This window comes from Palaemon carinicauda, chromosome 40 (assembly GCF_036898095.1).
Source record: "Palaemon carinicauda isolate YSFRI2023 chromosome 40, ASM3689809v2, whole genome shotgun sequence".
Lineage (NCBI taxonomy): Eukaryota > Metazoa > Arthropoda > Malacostraca > Decapoda > Palaemonidae > Palaemon > Palaemon carinicauda.
In genome coordinates, this window is record NC_090764.1 from 66,656,988 (window position 1) to 66,672,954 (window position 15,967).

Below are 15,967 nucleotides of genomic sequence, written 5' to 3' on the forward strand. Positions count from 1 at the left end.
TATATATATATATATATATATATATATATATATATGTATATATATATATATATATATATATATATATATATATATATATATGCATGTGTGTGTATATGTATGTATGTATATGTATACATATAATGCATGGCGGTACTTGAGCAATAATAGGCTACGTAATCTTTAACACCTTCGTTACATTTGTAAGATTACGAATACACTGGTATTATATCTAATGTGATTTTTGTAATCTGTGACACTATGCAATGTGATAAGCCTAATGACTGATATGTTACATACAATCATAAATTTACAAAAAGAATAAAGAAAATATCTCTTGAAATGGGGTCAATTCTACCCGATGTGATAGCTGAAATCAGATTGATAAAAGATAAAAGAATGTGTTATTGTGAGGAGCGAAACAATAGAATCTATGAGCAACCAATCAGAGCGTGTGTCCCGACTCCCAAATCAGAGGAAACTACTCAGACTTGATGAAAACAACACCAACTAGAAAAGCGCTATGAGAGTGTAAACCTCCAATACGGCACCAAATACCCGCTGAGAAACTACCGCTAGAGAGTTATCTGGTCCTTTGACTGGCCAGGCAGTACTACATTGGATCCCTCTCTCTGGTTAAGGATCATTTCATTTTTACCGATGCATAGGCCTACACAGAATAGTCTGGCCTATTCTTTATATATACTCCTCTGTCCTCATACACCTGACAACACTGAAATTACCAAGTAATTCTTCTTCTCTCAAGAGGTTAACTACTGCACTGCAATTGTTCACTGGCTTCTTTCCTCTTGGCAAGGGTATAAGAAACTCTTTAGCTATGGTAAGCAGCTCTTGTAAGAGAAGGACATTGCAAAATCAAACCTTCGTTCTCTAGTCTTTGGTAGTGCCATAGCCTCTGTACTATGGTCTTCCACTGTCTTGAGTTAGAGATCTCTTCGCTTGAGGGTACATTCGGACACACTATTTTAATTTCTCTTCCTCTTGTTTTGTTAAAGTTTTAATGATTTATGTATGAAAGATTTATTTCAATGTTATTGATCTTAAACCTCTCTCGTATTTTTTCTTTATTTCCTTTTCTCATTTGGCTATTTTCCCTGTTAGAGCCCTTGGACCTATATGTAACCTTCTTTTTCAACTAGTGTTGTAGCGTAGAAAGTAATGATAATAATAATAATAATAATAATAATAATAATAATAATAATAATAATAATAATAATAATAATAATAATAATAATAATAATAATAATAATAATAATAATAATAATAATAATCCAGACAGTCACAGCACTAAACTGCTAGCCTGCATGACCCGTGGGGTCCAGGCAAGTTTGAAGTCGGTGTAACAGCCATATATGAACTTGGTGTTAAGGTTAGGGTTAATTCGGTCGACCTTTTGCTCGACCTTGACCTTGACTTTTGACATAGGACTTTCAAAACTGAATCACATCCATTTCTTAACATAATAATTAAGCCCTGAAAGTTTCACTATTCTATGAGTAGAAATGTAACCAGGAAGTTGTTCACAAACAAACCAACAGACTAACAGGGATGAAAACATAACCTCCTCCCAACTTAGTTGGCGAAAGTAATCCCGAATCATCCACCTAAACTAAAAGATATTGAACCGAATTAAGAAGAAGAACGTCCACAATTCTTTTATAAACCATTGAAAATAGGATTATGAAATACAAAGGATTAAAATTGTAATGCTGCAAATGTTTTTCTGTTGAACAGGTTAACATAAGTCTCTTCTCTCAGTTTATATATAAAAGATCTGTTTTAATGTTGTTGATGATCTTAGGATATTTTATATTTATTATTAATTTCTTTTCTTGTAGTTTATCTATTTCCTTATTTCCTTTCCTCGCTGGACTATATTTTCCTGTTGGGGCTCTTAGGCTTATATCATCCTGCTTTACCAACTAGGGTTGTAGTTTAGCTAATAATAATAATAATAATAATAATAATAATAATAATAATAATAATAATAATAATAATAATAATAATAATAATAATAATAATAATAATAATAATAATAATAATAGCTGGGGTTCAAATATAGTTCCTAGTCTTACTTTTCCTTCAATAGTTTCTGTTGTCCCTGTGAGACAGTTAACGACTGCTATACTTTTTTCATTAATTTTCTAATTTTCTTCAGTAAGTGCATCTTTCCATCCTATTATCACGGAACGAATTATACGTTGGTCCACCCTTGGAAATGTTAATTATAGTCGATTACTGCACTCCGAGTTAGCAGATGATCTGTAGTCGAATTTCCTTCAATGCCTCCACACTGGAACTTACTAATCTCTTCCTTGAATCTGTTCTTTGATTTTTCCAGTCTTATTTTCTTAAATACCTTACTAGCTGTAGGCCTACTTCTAATAAATATCCATCCTCTACTTTCTATTTATATCTTATTTCTCTTTACATTCAGTGAGAGAATTAATATCTTCCATTTATTATTATTATTATTATTATTATTATTATTATTATTATTATTATTATTATTATTATTATTATTATTATTATTATTATTATTATTATTACTATTATTATTATTATTATTATTATTATTATTATTATTATTATTATTATTATTATTATTATTATTACTTGCTAGGCTACAACCCGAGTTGGAAAACTCGAGGATATAAGCCCAAGGACTCCAACAGGAAAAATAGCCCAGTGAGGAAAGGAAATAAGGAAAATCTACAAGAGAAGTTTAAGAATAATACATACATACATATACCAAGGCACTTCCCCCAATTTGGGGGGTAGCCGACACCAACAATGAAACAAAACAAAAAGGGGACCTCTACTCTCTATGTTCCTTCAGCCTAATCAGGGACTCAACCGAGTTCAGCTGGTACTGCTAGGGTGCCACAGCCCAACCTCCCACATTTCCACCATAGATGAAGCTTCATTATGCTGATTCCCCTACTGCTGCTACCTCCGCGGTCATCTAAGGCAAACGGAGGAAGCAGCAGGGCCTACTGGAACTGCGTCACAATCGCTCGCCATTCATTCCTATTTCTAGCACGCTCTCTTGCCTCTCTCACATCTATCCTCCTATCACCCAGAGCTTTCTTCACACCATCCACCAACCCAAACCTTGGCCTTCCTCTTGTACTTCCTCTTGTTACATACAATGATAAATATACAAAAAGAATAAAGAAAATTCTACCCGGTGTGATAGCTGAGATCAGATTGGTAAAAGATAAAAAAATGTGTTTGTTGTCAGGAGCGAAACATTCATCCCCTTCTTTAGCAGACAACCATTTTCCATTCTCTCAACATGGCCAAACCACCTCAACACATTCATATCCACTTTAGCCGCTAACTCATTTCTTACACCCGTTCTCTCCCTCACCACTTCGTTCCTAACCCTATCTACTGGAGATACACCAGCCATACTCTTTAGATACTTCATCTCAAACACATTCAATTTCTGTCTCTCCATCACTTTCATTCCCCAAACTCAGTTAAGAATAATGATAACATTAAAATAAATCTTTCTTATATAAACTATGAAAACTTGAAAATAGCAAGATTATAAAAAACTCAAAATAACGAGAGGACGAGAAAAAAAATAGCGTAGTGTGCTTGATTGTACCCTAAAGCAAGTGATAGATATGTTATATCTATCTTTGTGAAGATAAACGTAAGATTTCCTCAGAACTTGCGAACTGACTACTACGCAAAAACATGTTTGTTGGCACTCTATCAATTATGAGATTTGTGCAAAGGTTCTTAGCTTATACGCAATATTTCAATTCAACAATTTCTTGTAACACAAACAACCGTCTTCATGGAAAAAATGCCAATTTTAATATTATCACTTTCTGTCATAAATAAATTAGGATAATTCCATGTTAACATATTTTGTCAACGTATTGTGGTCTTTTCGAGCTCTTCTTTTGAAAATATGGTCCGCAAAATTGCAACATATTCACTATCATATCCTGTTCTCTTAACGTTCAAAATTTTGAGCATGAAATATTCTGTATTATCTTCTTCCTTACACAAGGTCACAAACTTTATCTATGAATTTACCCCTGAAATTTGCTTTTATTTTGAGCATGTTCAACCTTGTTTTCATTATTATGAATGCCTTTTCATATCTATTTCTCAAATAAACGGCTGTGGACTATTTCCTTTAATGAATCTCTTTTTTTATACAACTTTCCTTTTTTTCTTCAATTGTTTCTTCTATATTTTCAATAATTCTTTTCTTGTTTATTTTCATGATCTGTTTCCCCAAATTTATCATTTATCCAATTTTCATTTTATAATGACGACAAATTTCTTAAAAGCTGCAGATTTACTATTTCTATAAATATTCTGTAATTGATATTGATTCATCCATGATTTATGTCTTTATCAAAAGAGTTAATGATGTTTTGGAATGCCCGTGGACACATTCAATCCAGTCCAAGTTCCAGGTTCCTTGTCACTCATTCCACAGCCTTGTGAGTGTGGGCACACTCCTTGAAGGAGAAACGCAGTAGTTGCAAAGCGCTGCAACCTATAGAAAGTTCATTGTAATTAATTACCTCCTTCCTATATAGACAGCTCCACAGCTTGCATTCTTGTATTTCCAACTTCCATAACCAAAATCAAACCATTGTTCTCTAGACTTTGGTAGTGCCATATCTTCTGTACCATGGTCTGACCATGTCTTGGGGTAGAGTTATCTTGCTTGAGGGTACACTCTGGCACAGTAATCTATCTTATCTATCTTCCTCTGTGTTTTGTTACAGTTTTTTTTGTTATAGTTTATAAAGGAAATATTTATTTCAATGTTGTTACAGTTCCTAAAATATTTTATTTCTCCTCGTTTCCTTTCCTCACTAGGCTATTTTCCTTGTTGAAGCCCCTGAGCTTATAGCATCCTGCTTTTCCAACTAGGTTTGTAGCTTAGCAAGTAATGATAATAATATATTTCTCTTGCTTAAGGGTACACTCAGGCACACTATTTTATCTTCCTTCTCTTCCTCTTCGATTTTTGAAGTTTTTATAGTCCATATATAAAGATATATTTCAATGTTTTTACTGTTCTTAAAATATTCTATTTTAATTGTTCATTACTTCTCTAAGTTTATTAATGTCCTTATTTCCTTTCCTCATTAGGCTGTTTGAGCCCTTGGACTTATAACATCCAGCTTTTCCAACTAGGATTGTAGCTTAGCAATTAATAATAATAATAATAATAATAATAATAATAATAATAATAATAATAATAATAATAATAATAATAATTATGTAACATCATGATCACCCATTTCTCTCACTCTCTCTCTCTCTCTCTCTCTCTCTCTCTCTCTCTCTCTCTCTCTCTCTCTCTCTCTCTCTCTATTCATGCATTACGCTCAAACCGTGCCTACAGGAAGTGTTGGCTGTAATACTCTACGAACGAACAAACGCTCAAATGTCAAAAGATTTTACTGATGTATATTGAAAGGGTTCAGTAAAAATAAATATGTATGTTATTATATTACCTTTGAAAACCTTTTAAAAACCACGACTTAGTCTCTTTTGCTTTCTTTCCTTTTATATTTCTTTTAATTTCATTTGTCACTTTACACCATTTCTTTCTTGAATTCTTGCTTTCCACGCTTTCTTACCTCTTTAGATTCGATATAATGTTTTTGCATATTCACAAAAGAGTCTCTTCCCATTTCCTATATGGTTCCCTTATTTGGTTTTCCACTATCGCCTTAACTAATTGTTGAGTATGTGATGTGATGTTATGAAACAGAATCATATTTTTATACCTAATTATCTTCTCATCTGGACATATATTTGTTTTAGCTATTAACCCCTAATATTGTTTCTTCTAGCTTTTCATAATTTTTGAATGATATTACTACATTTAAATGATTTACTCATTGTCAATCTGAAACAGTAGTCGAGGACTTTCTGTTAAGACTTTTTTCTTTTCTGTGTGTAGTTTTATGTGTGAAATGTGCTCATTACTCGTGATCTTTAGATTTATGTTGCGTAATAGGAACTATATCGGAGTTTTTCTTCCTGTTCGCGCTTTTTAACAATAGTTTCGAACTTCTTCCTCCATTGCAGTACGCTTTTCTTTTACACAGTTTCTTCCTATATATTTAGTCCAATACTTACATCTTTTAATATGAGAGACCCTCTGTATTTAAGTCCAGAGCCTGAAGATATTGTTTATCTAATTTTGCCTATCTTACGTTCTTTTATCCAAAAATATCAAGATGTATATACTTATATATTTCACCAATGCATACCCGTTGTCTTTTATGACATATAGCTCCCATAGTTAAGTTTTGTTTCTACTTATCTACTGTAGTGAACCCAGTTTCTGCCATGTCTATTTTATAATCTAGAACTCTTAATACCAATCTACGTTTGGTCGTAGCTTATCTAACTCACCTTTAGTTAATAAATTATTTCTGTTGAGTGCGAGCGACTTCGTAGGAGGAGGATCAGCATTTCCTTTCATATCATCAGCGAATTGTATCTTCTAGTTGACTAAAAGGCTGTTTGATTTATGAATTTGCGGGTTTCAATTTAATATTTCTTTTCTGTTCTTGGAAGCAATTTTTCTTTTGGACATTATTGTTTCGTATTGGGCTAACAATTTTCATACTTTCAGTTTCTACCAGAGGTAATTAGTCATTATGTAAGAGTATGTTACTGTTTGCTTTATTTCTAATTCACATTTACTGGCTATGAAAGTCATTGCCTAAAACATTTTTATTTATATGTAGAATGTGTAGTCTGCGTTCTGGTTTATTTTTGTCAGTGTTTATTTTTGAAAATTGGAAGCGGAAAGAATAGTCATTAATTTATCTATTTGTGAATAATTTTATTATATCTGTATATAAATGAAACAATTATGTTTTAATTAAATATAATATTTCAATAATTGACATGAAATGTATGTTATTGCTAAAATGGTAAAAGTATTTCTCCGTTTCCGTATTCTCTATGATGTGGTGGTTGTAGGGCAGGGCAAGTGTCACTCTTGTCACCACCATGGCTGAACTTAATCGATGTGTGTTCTGTGTCAAATAGCATTATTTTTCTCCCTGTCGCTACGCAGCTGACAGTTATGGAAGTGTTACAAACAGACTCTCATTACATTTTCAACAAAGGAACAAATTCCTTGTGGTGTGATAGAAAAACCGGCCAGTTCGAAGCTAAAACATGTGAGTGAATATTTTGTTTACGTTTGTGTGTAAAGTGTCAAAGTCTTCGTTTGGTTTGGTTGGAGTTGTGAAGAATAAGCTGATGCCATTTTAAGGGTCGTTTATGATAAAACCAGGAGATTCATCAAGTTGGGTTTGGTAGTACTGGACATAAATAGGAGGAAACACGTCACTGATATATCCAGTTATTATTAGGTTAGACATAACCTGAATTTCTTCGAGCTGTCAATTCCTACACAGTTTAAAGGTCGCTCATGAATGACAGATGTAAGGGACCGTGACAATGTCATATCAAGAAGGGCAATGCCCTAGAAACTGACCCTATGTACATATGATTAGCCCCCAAGCCCCCCTCTCCACCCAAACTAGGACCAGGGAGGGCCAGCTACCTATAGGCTCACCCAAACTTCCCCTCCCCATCCTTTGCTCACAAGATTGGTAAGGTTGCAGACGCTATAAGAAACCATCGAGCTTGAGCGGAAATTTAACCCTAGTCTGGCAATCACCGTAACATGCCTCTATGTACCGTTGGCGGCAATATACCATCCATGGCTACTATGTACAGTAGGTGTCAAAACTGATGCAACAAATTTCAGAGGATTTTGGGAGCCTTTGTATATCAGCGGCCAATTCCTCCCTTTTGGATTAAAAATGGACATCAACTAAGCTCAACTTTACCCCACCTAACACACAAGCCATGTCCTTACCTACTCACCTAAGGGGGCGGTTTGACACCCCCCTGCGACTCCCCTTACACTGCCGCATTCTAAGTTAGCTGTCATTATACATGCAGGTGGCTGCTATCATACATACACCCTGGATTTTGTTCAAATTCACTAATTGGCATCTAAAACGCATATCTCAAAAATTTATTTTTCGTAGCCTTTGTATATCAGCGGCCAGTTCCTCATAGGTTGATTAAAAATGGACCTAAATTTTCCCCCTTAACATAACTTATAAGCTGTGTCCTTACCTACATACCCAATGGGGAGTCTAACGCCCCCCTGCGAACCCCCCTTACACTGCCCACTGCCGTATTCTAAGTTACCATAATACATACAGGTGGTCGCTATCATACATTCACCCCTATATTTTTTCCTATCAAAGAAAATAACACTAACATATGATGCACAAATATCAAATATATGATATTTATAAAAATCATAAGAAAAAAAGGTAATTCTGTACAATAGCTCCGCCACTAATAATTTTGCTAAAAAAATTTTTTTCTGATGAATTACTTAGTGCTTTATGTACAGCTGACCTTTTTTTATTTATTTTTTTTTTGAGGAGGAGGAACAGTATTTTTACCCAATTTGTTAACCTTTCCAATCTTAGGGGACCCACAGTGGAAATCTGGGGTTTTTGGGTGGGGAACGAATTAAAGAATCTATTTTAACATACGAATAATGGCACATATAGAATTAGCAATAAACAAGACCACCAGCTAACCTTACCTAGTAGCCGTATCGTTACCTAGCGGGGGTGGGCTTCGCCCTCTTCGCAACCCCCCCATTACACAGCCATATTAAATGCTAACCTAAGCAAATCACCTAACCTAACAGCCGTATCCTTACCTAGCGAGAGGGGGCTTTGCCCCCCTGCTACCCCCCATCGTTACACAGCCATATTAAATATAAGACAGCCTAAAACCCGTTGTATACTTAATTAGATTGGAGGGTGAAGGTGAGCTGCCGTCTTTAGGAATGCATGGAGCCTATGATTCAATACTTTGAAATTTAATTGTTCTGTAACTGGAATACAAACCACGCTATTTAATAGGGGTATTACTTTTGGCGTAGCTGAATTGATGAGCCATTAATTTTTAACGAGGGTTTACTACCCACACCGCTAGTTAGCGGGGGATAAGGGGGGATAGCTTGCTATCTTCCCTCACACACCTGTGCTTGAGCTCACTTTGCTCTCGGCTCGGATGGTGGTCGGACGTGTCCGCTCTCATCCTTGCCGTCATATTGGCAGCCATTAACGCTTTTTGTTCTTTCTTTTTCTAGTTACTGTGTACGTGAAGTTGGCCTCTGCGACCATGCACACCTGCCCTGGTTTTCCCGACCGCCCCTTTGGAACATTTATGTCCTTCTTGTTGGGGCCAATGGTGGTGTGATAGTGTCAACAAGTGTAGGGAGGGGTCTTCTTCCCAGTGGGAGAGGTTTTCGTGACGACGGAAGAAGAAGTCCAAGCGGAATATTTCTCCTTTGAAGGTTGCTTCGAAGGCAGAAAAACCCAAGGCCTCTTCTTCTGTTGCCTAAACCTCCTCTGAAGCTCCCACTCGGTCGGTCTCTTTCGAGAGACCGTCGAGTGGTTGCGTAGACCGAATTACAGTATTTCTAACCAACCTCGGGTCTTGAGAGATGACGTTGCTTCCCCTAACGAAGCAGCTCCACCTCTCCCTCCTGGGGAGGAAATGTCACAAACCTCCCTTTTTGAGCTTTGGTCCTCCTTGGGGCTTACGGGTTCGGGTAAATTTACATTTTCAATATTAATCTTACCCGATAATCATGTAGCTGTCAACTCCGTTGCCCGACAGAATTCTACGGACGGGATACGCCAGCGATCGCTATACAAGAGGGGGGTGTACTCACCAGCGCCACCTGTGGCCAGGTACTGCAGTACTTCTTGACAACACCACCTCAATTTTTCCTCTGTCGTGCTTCCGGCAAGACCTACATGGATACGCTTATAATTTTGGAGTCTTTGTTCACGGTTTTGGTGAAGTATTGCTCTGAGATTTCAGCTTTCGCTATACAGGAAGCTTTTCCCTTAGCTTAGATAGCTTTTGAATTAATTTTGATTATTGGTAGAACGATCTTTGCTTTAATTTGGAAACCCCCCTTGACTGTTCCTGATCCAAGATGTCCGACCATTCTCAAGCTCCTCCCCAAAGGCGATGTAGTGTTGGGACTTGTGTTAGGCGTCTTCCGAAGGCCTCGGTTGATCCTCACACCGTTTGTTCCGACTGTAGGGGAAAATCCTGCCAGTTGGAAGATCGGTGTGAGGAATGTGCCGGACTTTCGGAATTTGATTTTATTCAATTCCTCAAATATACGACTAAGTTAGAGAGGGAGAGAGTTAGGAGGAGTTCTGCTCGCTCTTTGCTTTATTCCTCCCCCCATGATCCTCATCCTTTTCCTCCCCCTGTAGTGGCTACCCCCGAACCTATTATTAGTGCTCAGCCTGATATGTCGGATGTTTTACGTGCCATTCAGGCTTTAGGTGATAAGGTGGAGTCGGTAGTGAGTGACCACAAGTTCCTCTTGGCAGACGTCAAGGAACTTAAAGTGAAAAGTGCAGTGGGAAGTGGTAGTGCCAGTGCTGTGCCTAGTGTCAGTGTCAGTGTTGCGCATGAGGATACTTCTGTGCGTGCCAGTCGTCCTCCCAGTCCGGGACCTCTTGCAAGCTCCCAAGCCCAGGGGAGAAGCAATGTCGAAGGGCAAAAGGGTTCGGCAGGCCTTGATCGGCGCACAGTAGTATCCTCAGTGGTTGCGGGCGTATCTTATAGAGATCGTCACTTCCACCCTCAGACGATTGAGCCCTTAATTTCCTCGTCTGCAGAAGATTTTTCCGGGAAGAAACGCTGGACTCAGGTCTCAAGGCCTCTTAAGCGTAAGGTCCAGACCGCGCGAGTCCAACAGCCCGGGTGTAGCCACTGGGCTAGTTCGGACTTGCCGCAGTCATCGGATGGCTGCACGCCTCCTAAGAGAGGTAAGGCGATGCCTCAACAGACCTCAACTTCTGTTAAAGCTATGCCTCAACAGACCTCAACTTCTGTTGATCCTAAGATGGCTATGCTGCAGACTATGCAGTCGCAGCTTGCGGTTTTGATGCAGGAGTTTCAGGCAGAGAAGGTTAATACACCTCCTCCTGCGAGCGCTCCTCCTCCTCTGCGCAGTCCAACCTGCCAGACGTATGATGTTGAGGTTCCTCAAGCTACCTCCATGCGTGAGCTGCCGCATTGGGAGTTGCCAGATACCAGCGCTGTACAGCAACCTCCACTTTCCTTGAGGCAGGAGCCTCTTGCCACGCGGCAACCTCCTCAACACTGGGGGCAGGAGCCTTATGCTTTGCAGCAACCTCCTCTACCCTTGAGGCAGGAGCCTCTTACGTTACAACCATCCTCGAGGCAGCAACCTCTTGAGGTACGACAACCTCTACCATCCTTGAGGCAGCCACCTCAACTCTCGCGGCAGCCACCTCCACTTTCCTCGAGGCGAGAACCTCAACTCTCGAGGCAAGCACCTCAAGAACCTCAACTCGTGAGACAAGAGCCTCTCTCTGCGCAGCCACCTCAACCCTTGAGGCAAGCGCAACTCTTGAGGCAGGAACCTCATGCTATGAGACAGCCACCTCAACGCATGCAGCAACCACTTTCTTCTCAGCTTGAGCCGCTTCCCATTCAACTTGTACCGCAGACTATGCAGCATGAGCCTCATGCTTTACAGCAGTCGCCTCTCACCACGCTTGCTCCTCAGACCTCCGCAGAACCTCCTTCATCCCAGCCTTATGACTTTGTCATTACCAGCCCTCATCCTCTTCAGCAGAGACTTGAGGATGAATCCGCAAGTGCGCATGCACCCGCTCTTCAGGATTCAGCCATTCAGCATACCGCTTTATCGTTACCTCTCGCTTCTCAACCCTCAGGTGATGAGGTTTCTGAGGATGAAGCCGCTCACCTGGATGATCCTTCATCTGATGTGGAGGAACCCAAGTCATTGCCACCCTCCATTGACTTTCGTAAGGTCCTAGCTCTGTTCAGAGAGTTATACCCTGAACACTTTGTTTCTGCTACCCCTCGCTCTCCTCCATCCGAGTTCTCTCTAGGCATGCAACCTATTAAGTCTGCCTACACTAAGCTTGTCTTCGCTAGATCATCAAAGAGAGCTTTGAGAATGTTAGGGGATTGGTTGCAGTCCAAGCACCAACTGGGAAGGACGTCTTTCATGTTTCCACCTCCTAAGCTGACTTCTAAGGCGGGCGTCTGGTATGCCACGGGAGAGGAACCAGGCTTGGGGGTCCCTGCCTCTGCCCAGGCTGACTTCTCAAGTTTGGTTGACTCTCCACGAAGGTCGGCTATGAGACGCTCTAAGGTCTGCTGGACCTTTTCTGACCTGGACCACTTCTTAAAGGGAGTCTTTCGCGCCTTTGAAATTTTTAATTTCCTCGACTGGTGCCTGGGGGCCTTGAGCAAGAAGACTGCCCCTTCTGACAAAGACTCGGCCATGCTGATCATGTCCTGTATGGACAAAGCAATTCGCGATGGTTCCGGCGAACTTGCCTCTATGTTTGTCTCAGGAGTCCTCAAGAAAAGGGAACAACTTTGCTCCTTCCTTTCCACTGGTATCACCTCTTGCCAAAGGTCACAGTTACTTTTTGCTCCTCTTTCTAAGTTCCTGTTTCCTGAGGATCTTATCAAGGAATTGTCTGCGGCTCTTATACAGAAGGATACGCATGACCTCGTGGCCTCTTCAGCACGGAAGGCTAAGGTTGCACCTTCAGTACCTAGAACTTACCGCACCCCAGTGGCTGATACTCCTGCTACCAGATTTATTCCTCCCTTTCGTGGCAGAGCCCCCAGCCGAGGAGGTACCCGCCCAGACGGTCACAGGGGCAGGTCCAAGAAAGGTACCAAGTCTTCGAAAAGCAAACATTGACTCTCCTCCTCTCCAGACAGCTGTAGGAGCCAGACTCAAGACCTTCTGGCAAGCTTGGGAAAGAAGAGGTGCAGACGCCCAGTCTGTCAAGTGGCTAAGGGAGGGTTACAGGATACCATTCTGCCGCAATCCCCCTCTGACCACTTCTCCCATCAACCTCTCTCCCAACTACAAGGAAAAGGACAAGAGGCTAGCGTTACATCAAGAGGTGTCGCTCCTGTTACAGAAGGAGGCAGTGGTGATAGTCCGGGATCATCAATCCCCGGGCTTCTACAACCGTCTCTTCCTGGTGGCCAAGAAGACAGGAGGTTGGAGACCGGTGCTGGACGTCAGTGCGCTCAATGCTTATGTCACCAAGCAGACGTTCACTATGGAGACGACGAAGTCGGTCCTAGCAGCGGTCAGGCAGGAGGACTGGATGGTCTCGTTAGATCTGAAAGACGCCTACTTTCACGTCCCCATTCATCCAGACTCCCAACCTTTTCTGAGATTCGTTTTTGGAAAGGTTGTGTACCAATTCCAAGCCCTGTGTTTTGGCCTAAGCACGGCTCCTCTGGTGTTTACGCGACTGATGAGGAATATTGGGAAATTCCTCCACTTGGCGGACATCAGAGCCTCCCTTTATTTAGACGACTGGCTGTTAAGAGCCCCCACAAGTCGTCGCTGTCTGGAGAGTCTCAGATGGACTTTGGACTTGACCAAAGAACTGGGTCTTTTGGTCAACTTAGAGAAGTCCCAGCTTATTCCTTCCCAAACCATCGTTTACCTGGGAATGGAGATTCGGAGTCAAGTTTTTCGGGCTTTTCCGTCGGCCCCAAGAATCAACCAAGCCCTAGAGTGCATCCTGAGCATGCTGAAGAGGAACAGATGCTCGGTGAGACAGTGGATGAGTCTAACAGGGACCCTGTCATCGTTAGCCCTGTTCACCGAGTTAGGGAGACTCCACCTCCGCCCCCTTCAATACCATCTAGCAGCTCACTGGGACAAGAACATGACGCTCGAAGCGGTCTCTATTCCTGTTTCCAAAGAGATGAAGACTACTCTCATGTGGTGGAAGAGCAACATCCTTCTCAAGGAGGGTCTCTCGTTAGCTGTTCAGACCCCCAATCTTCATCTCTATTCGGACGCATCAGACTCGGGCTGGGGCGCGACCTTGGACGGACAGGAATGCTCGGGGACATGGAACAAGGAACAGGAAACGCTTCACATCAATTGCAAGGAGTTGTTGGCAGTACATCTGGCCTTAGTGAACTTCAAGTCCCTCCTGCTAAACAAGGTGGTGGAGGTGAACTCCGACAACACCACAGCCTTGGCGTACATCTCCAAGCAGGGAGGGACTCATTCGAGGAAGCTGTACGAGATAGCAAGGGACCTCCTCATTTGGTCAAGAAGTCGAAACCTCACGCTGGTAACGAGATTCATTCAGGGCAATATGAATGTCTCGGCAGATCGACTCAGCAGGAAGGGTCAAGTCATCCCCACAGAATGGACCCTTCACAAGAACGTGTGCAACAGACTTTGGACCTTGTGGGGTCAGCCAACGATAAATCTGTTCGCTACCTCGATGACCAAGAGGCTCCCATTGTACTGTTCCCCAATCCCAGACCCGGCAGCAGTTCACGTGGATGCTTTTCTGCTGGATTGGTCCCACCTCGATCTTTATGCATTCCCGCCGTTCAAGATCATCAACAGAGTTATTCAGAAGTTCGTCTCTCACGAAGGGACACGGCTGACGTTGGTTGCTCCCCTTTGGCCTGCAAGAGAATGGTTCACAGAGGTACTGCAATGGCTGGTCGACGTTCCCAGGAGTCTCTCTCTAAGAGTGGACCTTCTACGTCAGCCTCACGTAAAGAAGGTACACCCAAGCCTCCACGCTCTTCGTCTGACTGCCTTCAGACTATCGAAAGACTCTCTAGAGCTAGAGGCTTTTCGAAGGAGGCAGCCAGAGCGATTGCCAGAGCAAGGAGGATATCCACTTTCAGAGTCTATCAATCCAAGTGGGAAGTCTTCCGAAGCTGGTGCAGAGCCAATGCAGTTTCCTCTACCAGTACCTCTGTAACCCAAGTTGCTGACTTCCTGTTAAATCTTAGGAATGTTAGATCTCTTTCGGCTCCTACGATCAAAGGGTACAGAAGTATGTTGACAACAGTTTTCCGCCACAGAGGCTTGGATCTTTCCTCCAACAAAGATCTACAGGACATCCTTAAGTCTTTCGAGACCTCTAAAGAACGTCGCTTGTCCACTCCAGGCTGGAATCTAGACGTAGTCTTAAGGTTCCTTATGTCTCCTAGATTTGAACCTCTCCAGTCAGCCTCTTTCAAAGACCTTACTCTCAAAACTCTTTTCCTCGTCTGCCTTGCAACAGCCAAAAGAGTTAGTGAGGTTCACGCCTTCAGCAGGAACATAGGATTCACATCCGAAACAGCTACATGTTCCTTACAGCTCGGGTTTTTGGCAAAAAATGAACTTCCTTCACGTCCTTGGCCTAGATCGTTCGAAATTCCTAGCCTTTCCAACATGGTGGGTAACGAGCTAGAAAGAGTTCTTTGCCCTGTCAGAGCTCTAAAGTACTATCTTAAAAGGTCAAAACCTATACGAGGACAATCAGAGGCCTTATGGTGTGCCATTAAGAAACCTTCGATGCCTATGTCCAAGAACGCAGTTTCGTATTACATAAGGCTTCTGATTAGAGAAGCTCATTCTCACATGAAGGATGAAGACCTTGCTTTGCTGAAGGTAAGGACACACGAAGTGAGAGCTGTGGCTACTTCGATGGCCTTCAAACAGAACCGTTCTCTGCAGAGTATTATGGATGCAACCTATTGGAGGAGCAAGTCAGTGTTTGCATCATTTTATCTCAAAGATGTCCAGTCTCTTTACGAGAACTGCTACACCCTGGGACCATTCGTAGCAGCGAGTGCAGTAGTAGGTGAGGGCTCAGCCACTACATTCCCTTAATCCCATAACCTTTTTTAACCTTTCTCTTGAATGCTTTTATTGTTGTTTTTGGGTTGTTACGGTAGGCTAAGAAGCCTTCCGCATCCTAGTTGATTTGGCGGGTGGTCAATTCGTTCTTGAGAAGCGCCTAGGTTAGAGGTTGTGTAGAGGTCC

At 41.4% G+C, this 15,967-nt stretch overlaps 1 protein-coding gene across 2 annotated transcripts in view; it reads left to right on the forward strand.

Moving 5' to 3' along the window:
• Window positions 1–6,984: 6,984 nt before the first annotated feature.
• The window catches only part of sp3 (spermathreecae), a 352,115-nt gene continuing 343,132 nt past the window's right edge, over window positions 6,985–15,967 (forward strand). For both annotated transcript variants that reach the window (XM_068363846.1, XM_068363847.1), the window contains exon 1: window positions 6,985–7,190. In XM_068363846.1, the coding sequence (XP_068219947.1) occupies window positions 7,094–7,190 (97 nt within the window). In that variant the 5' untranslated portion in view covers window positions 6,985–7,093. The remainder of the gene's footprint in view (window positions 7,191–15,967) is intronic.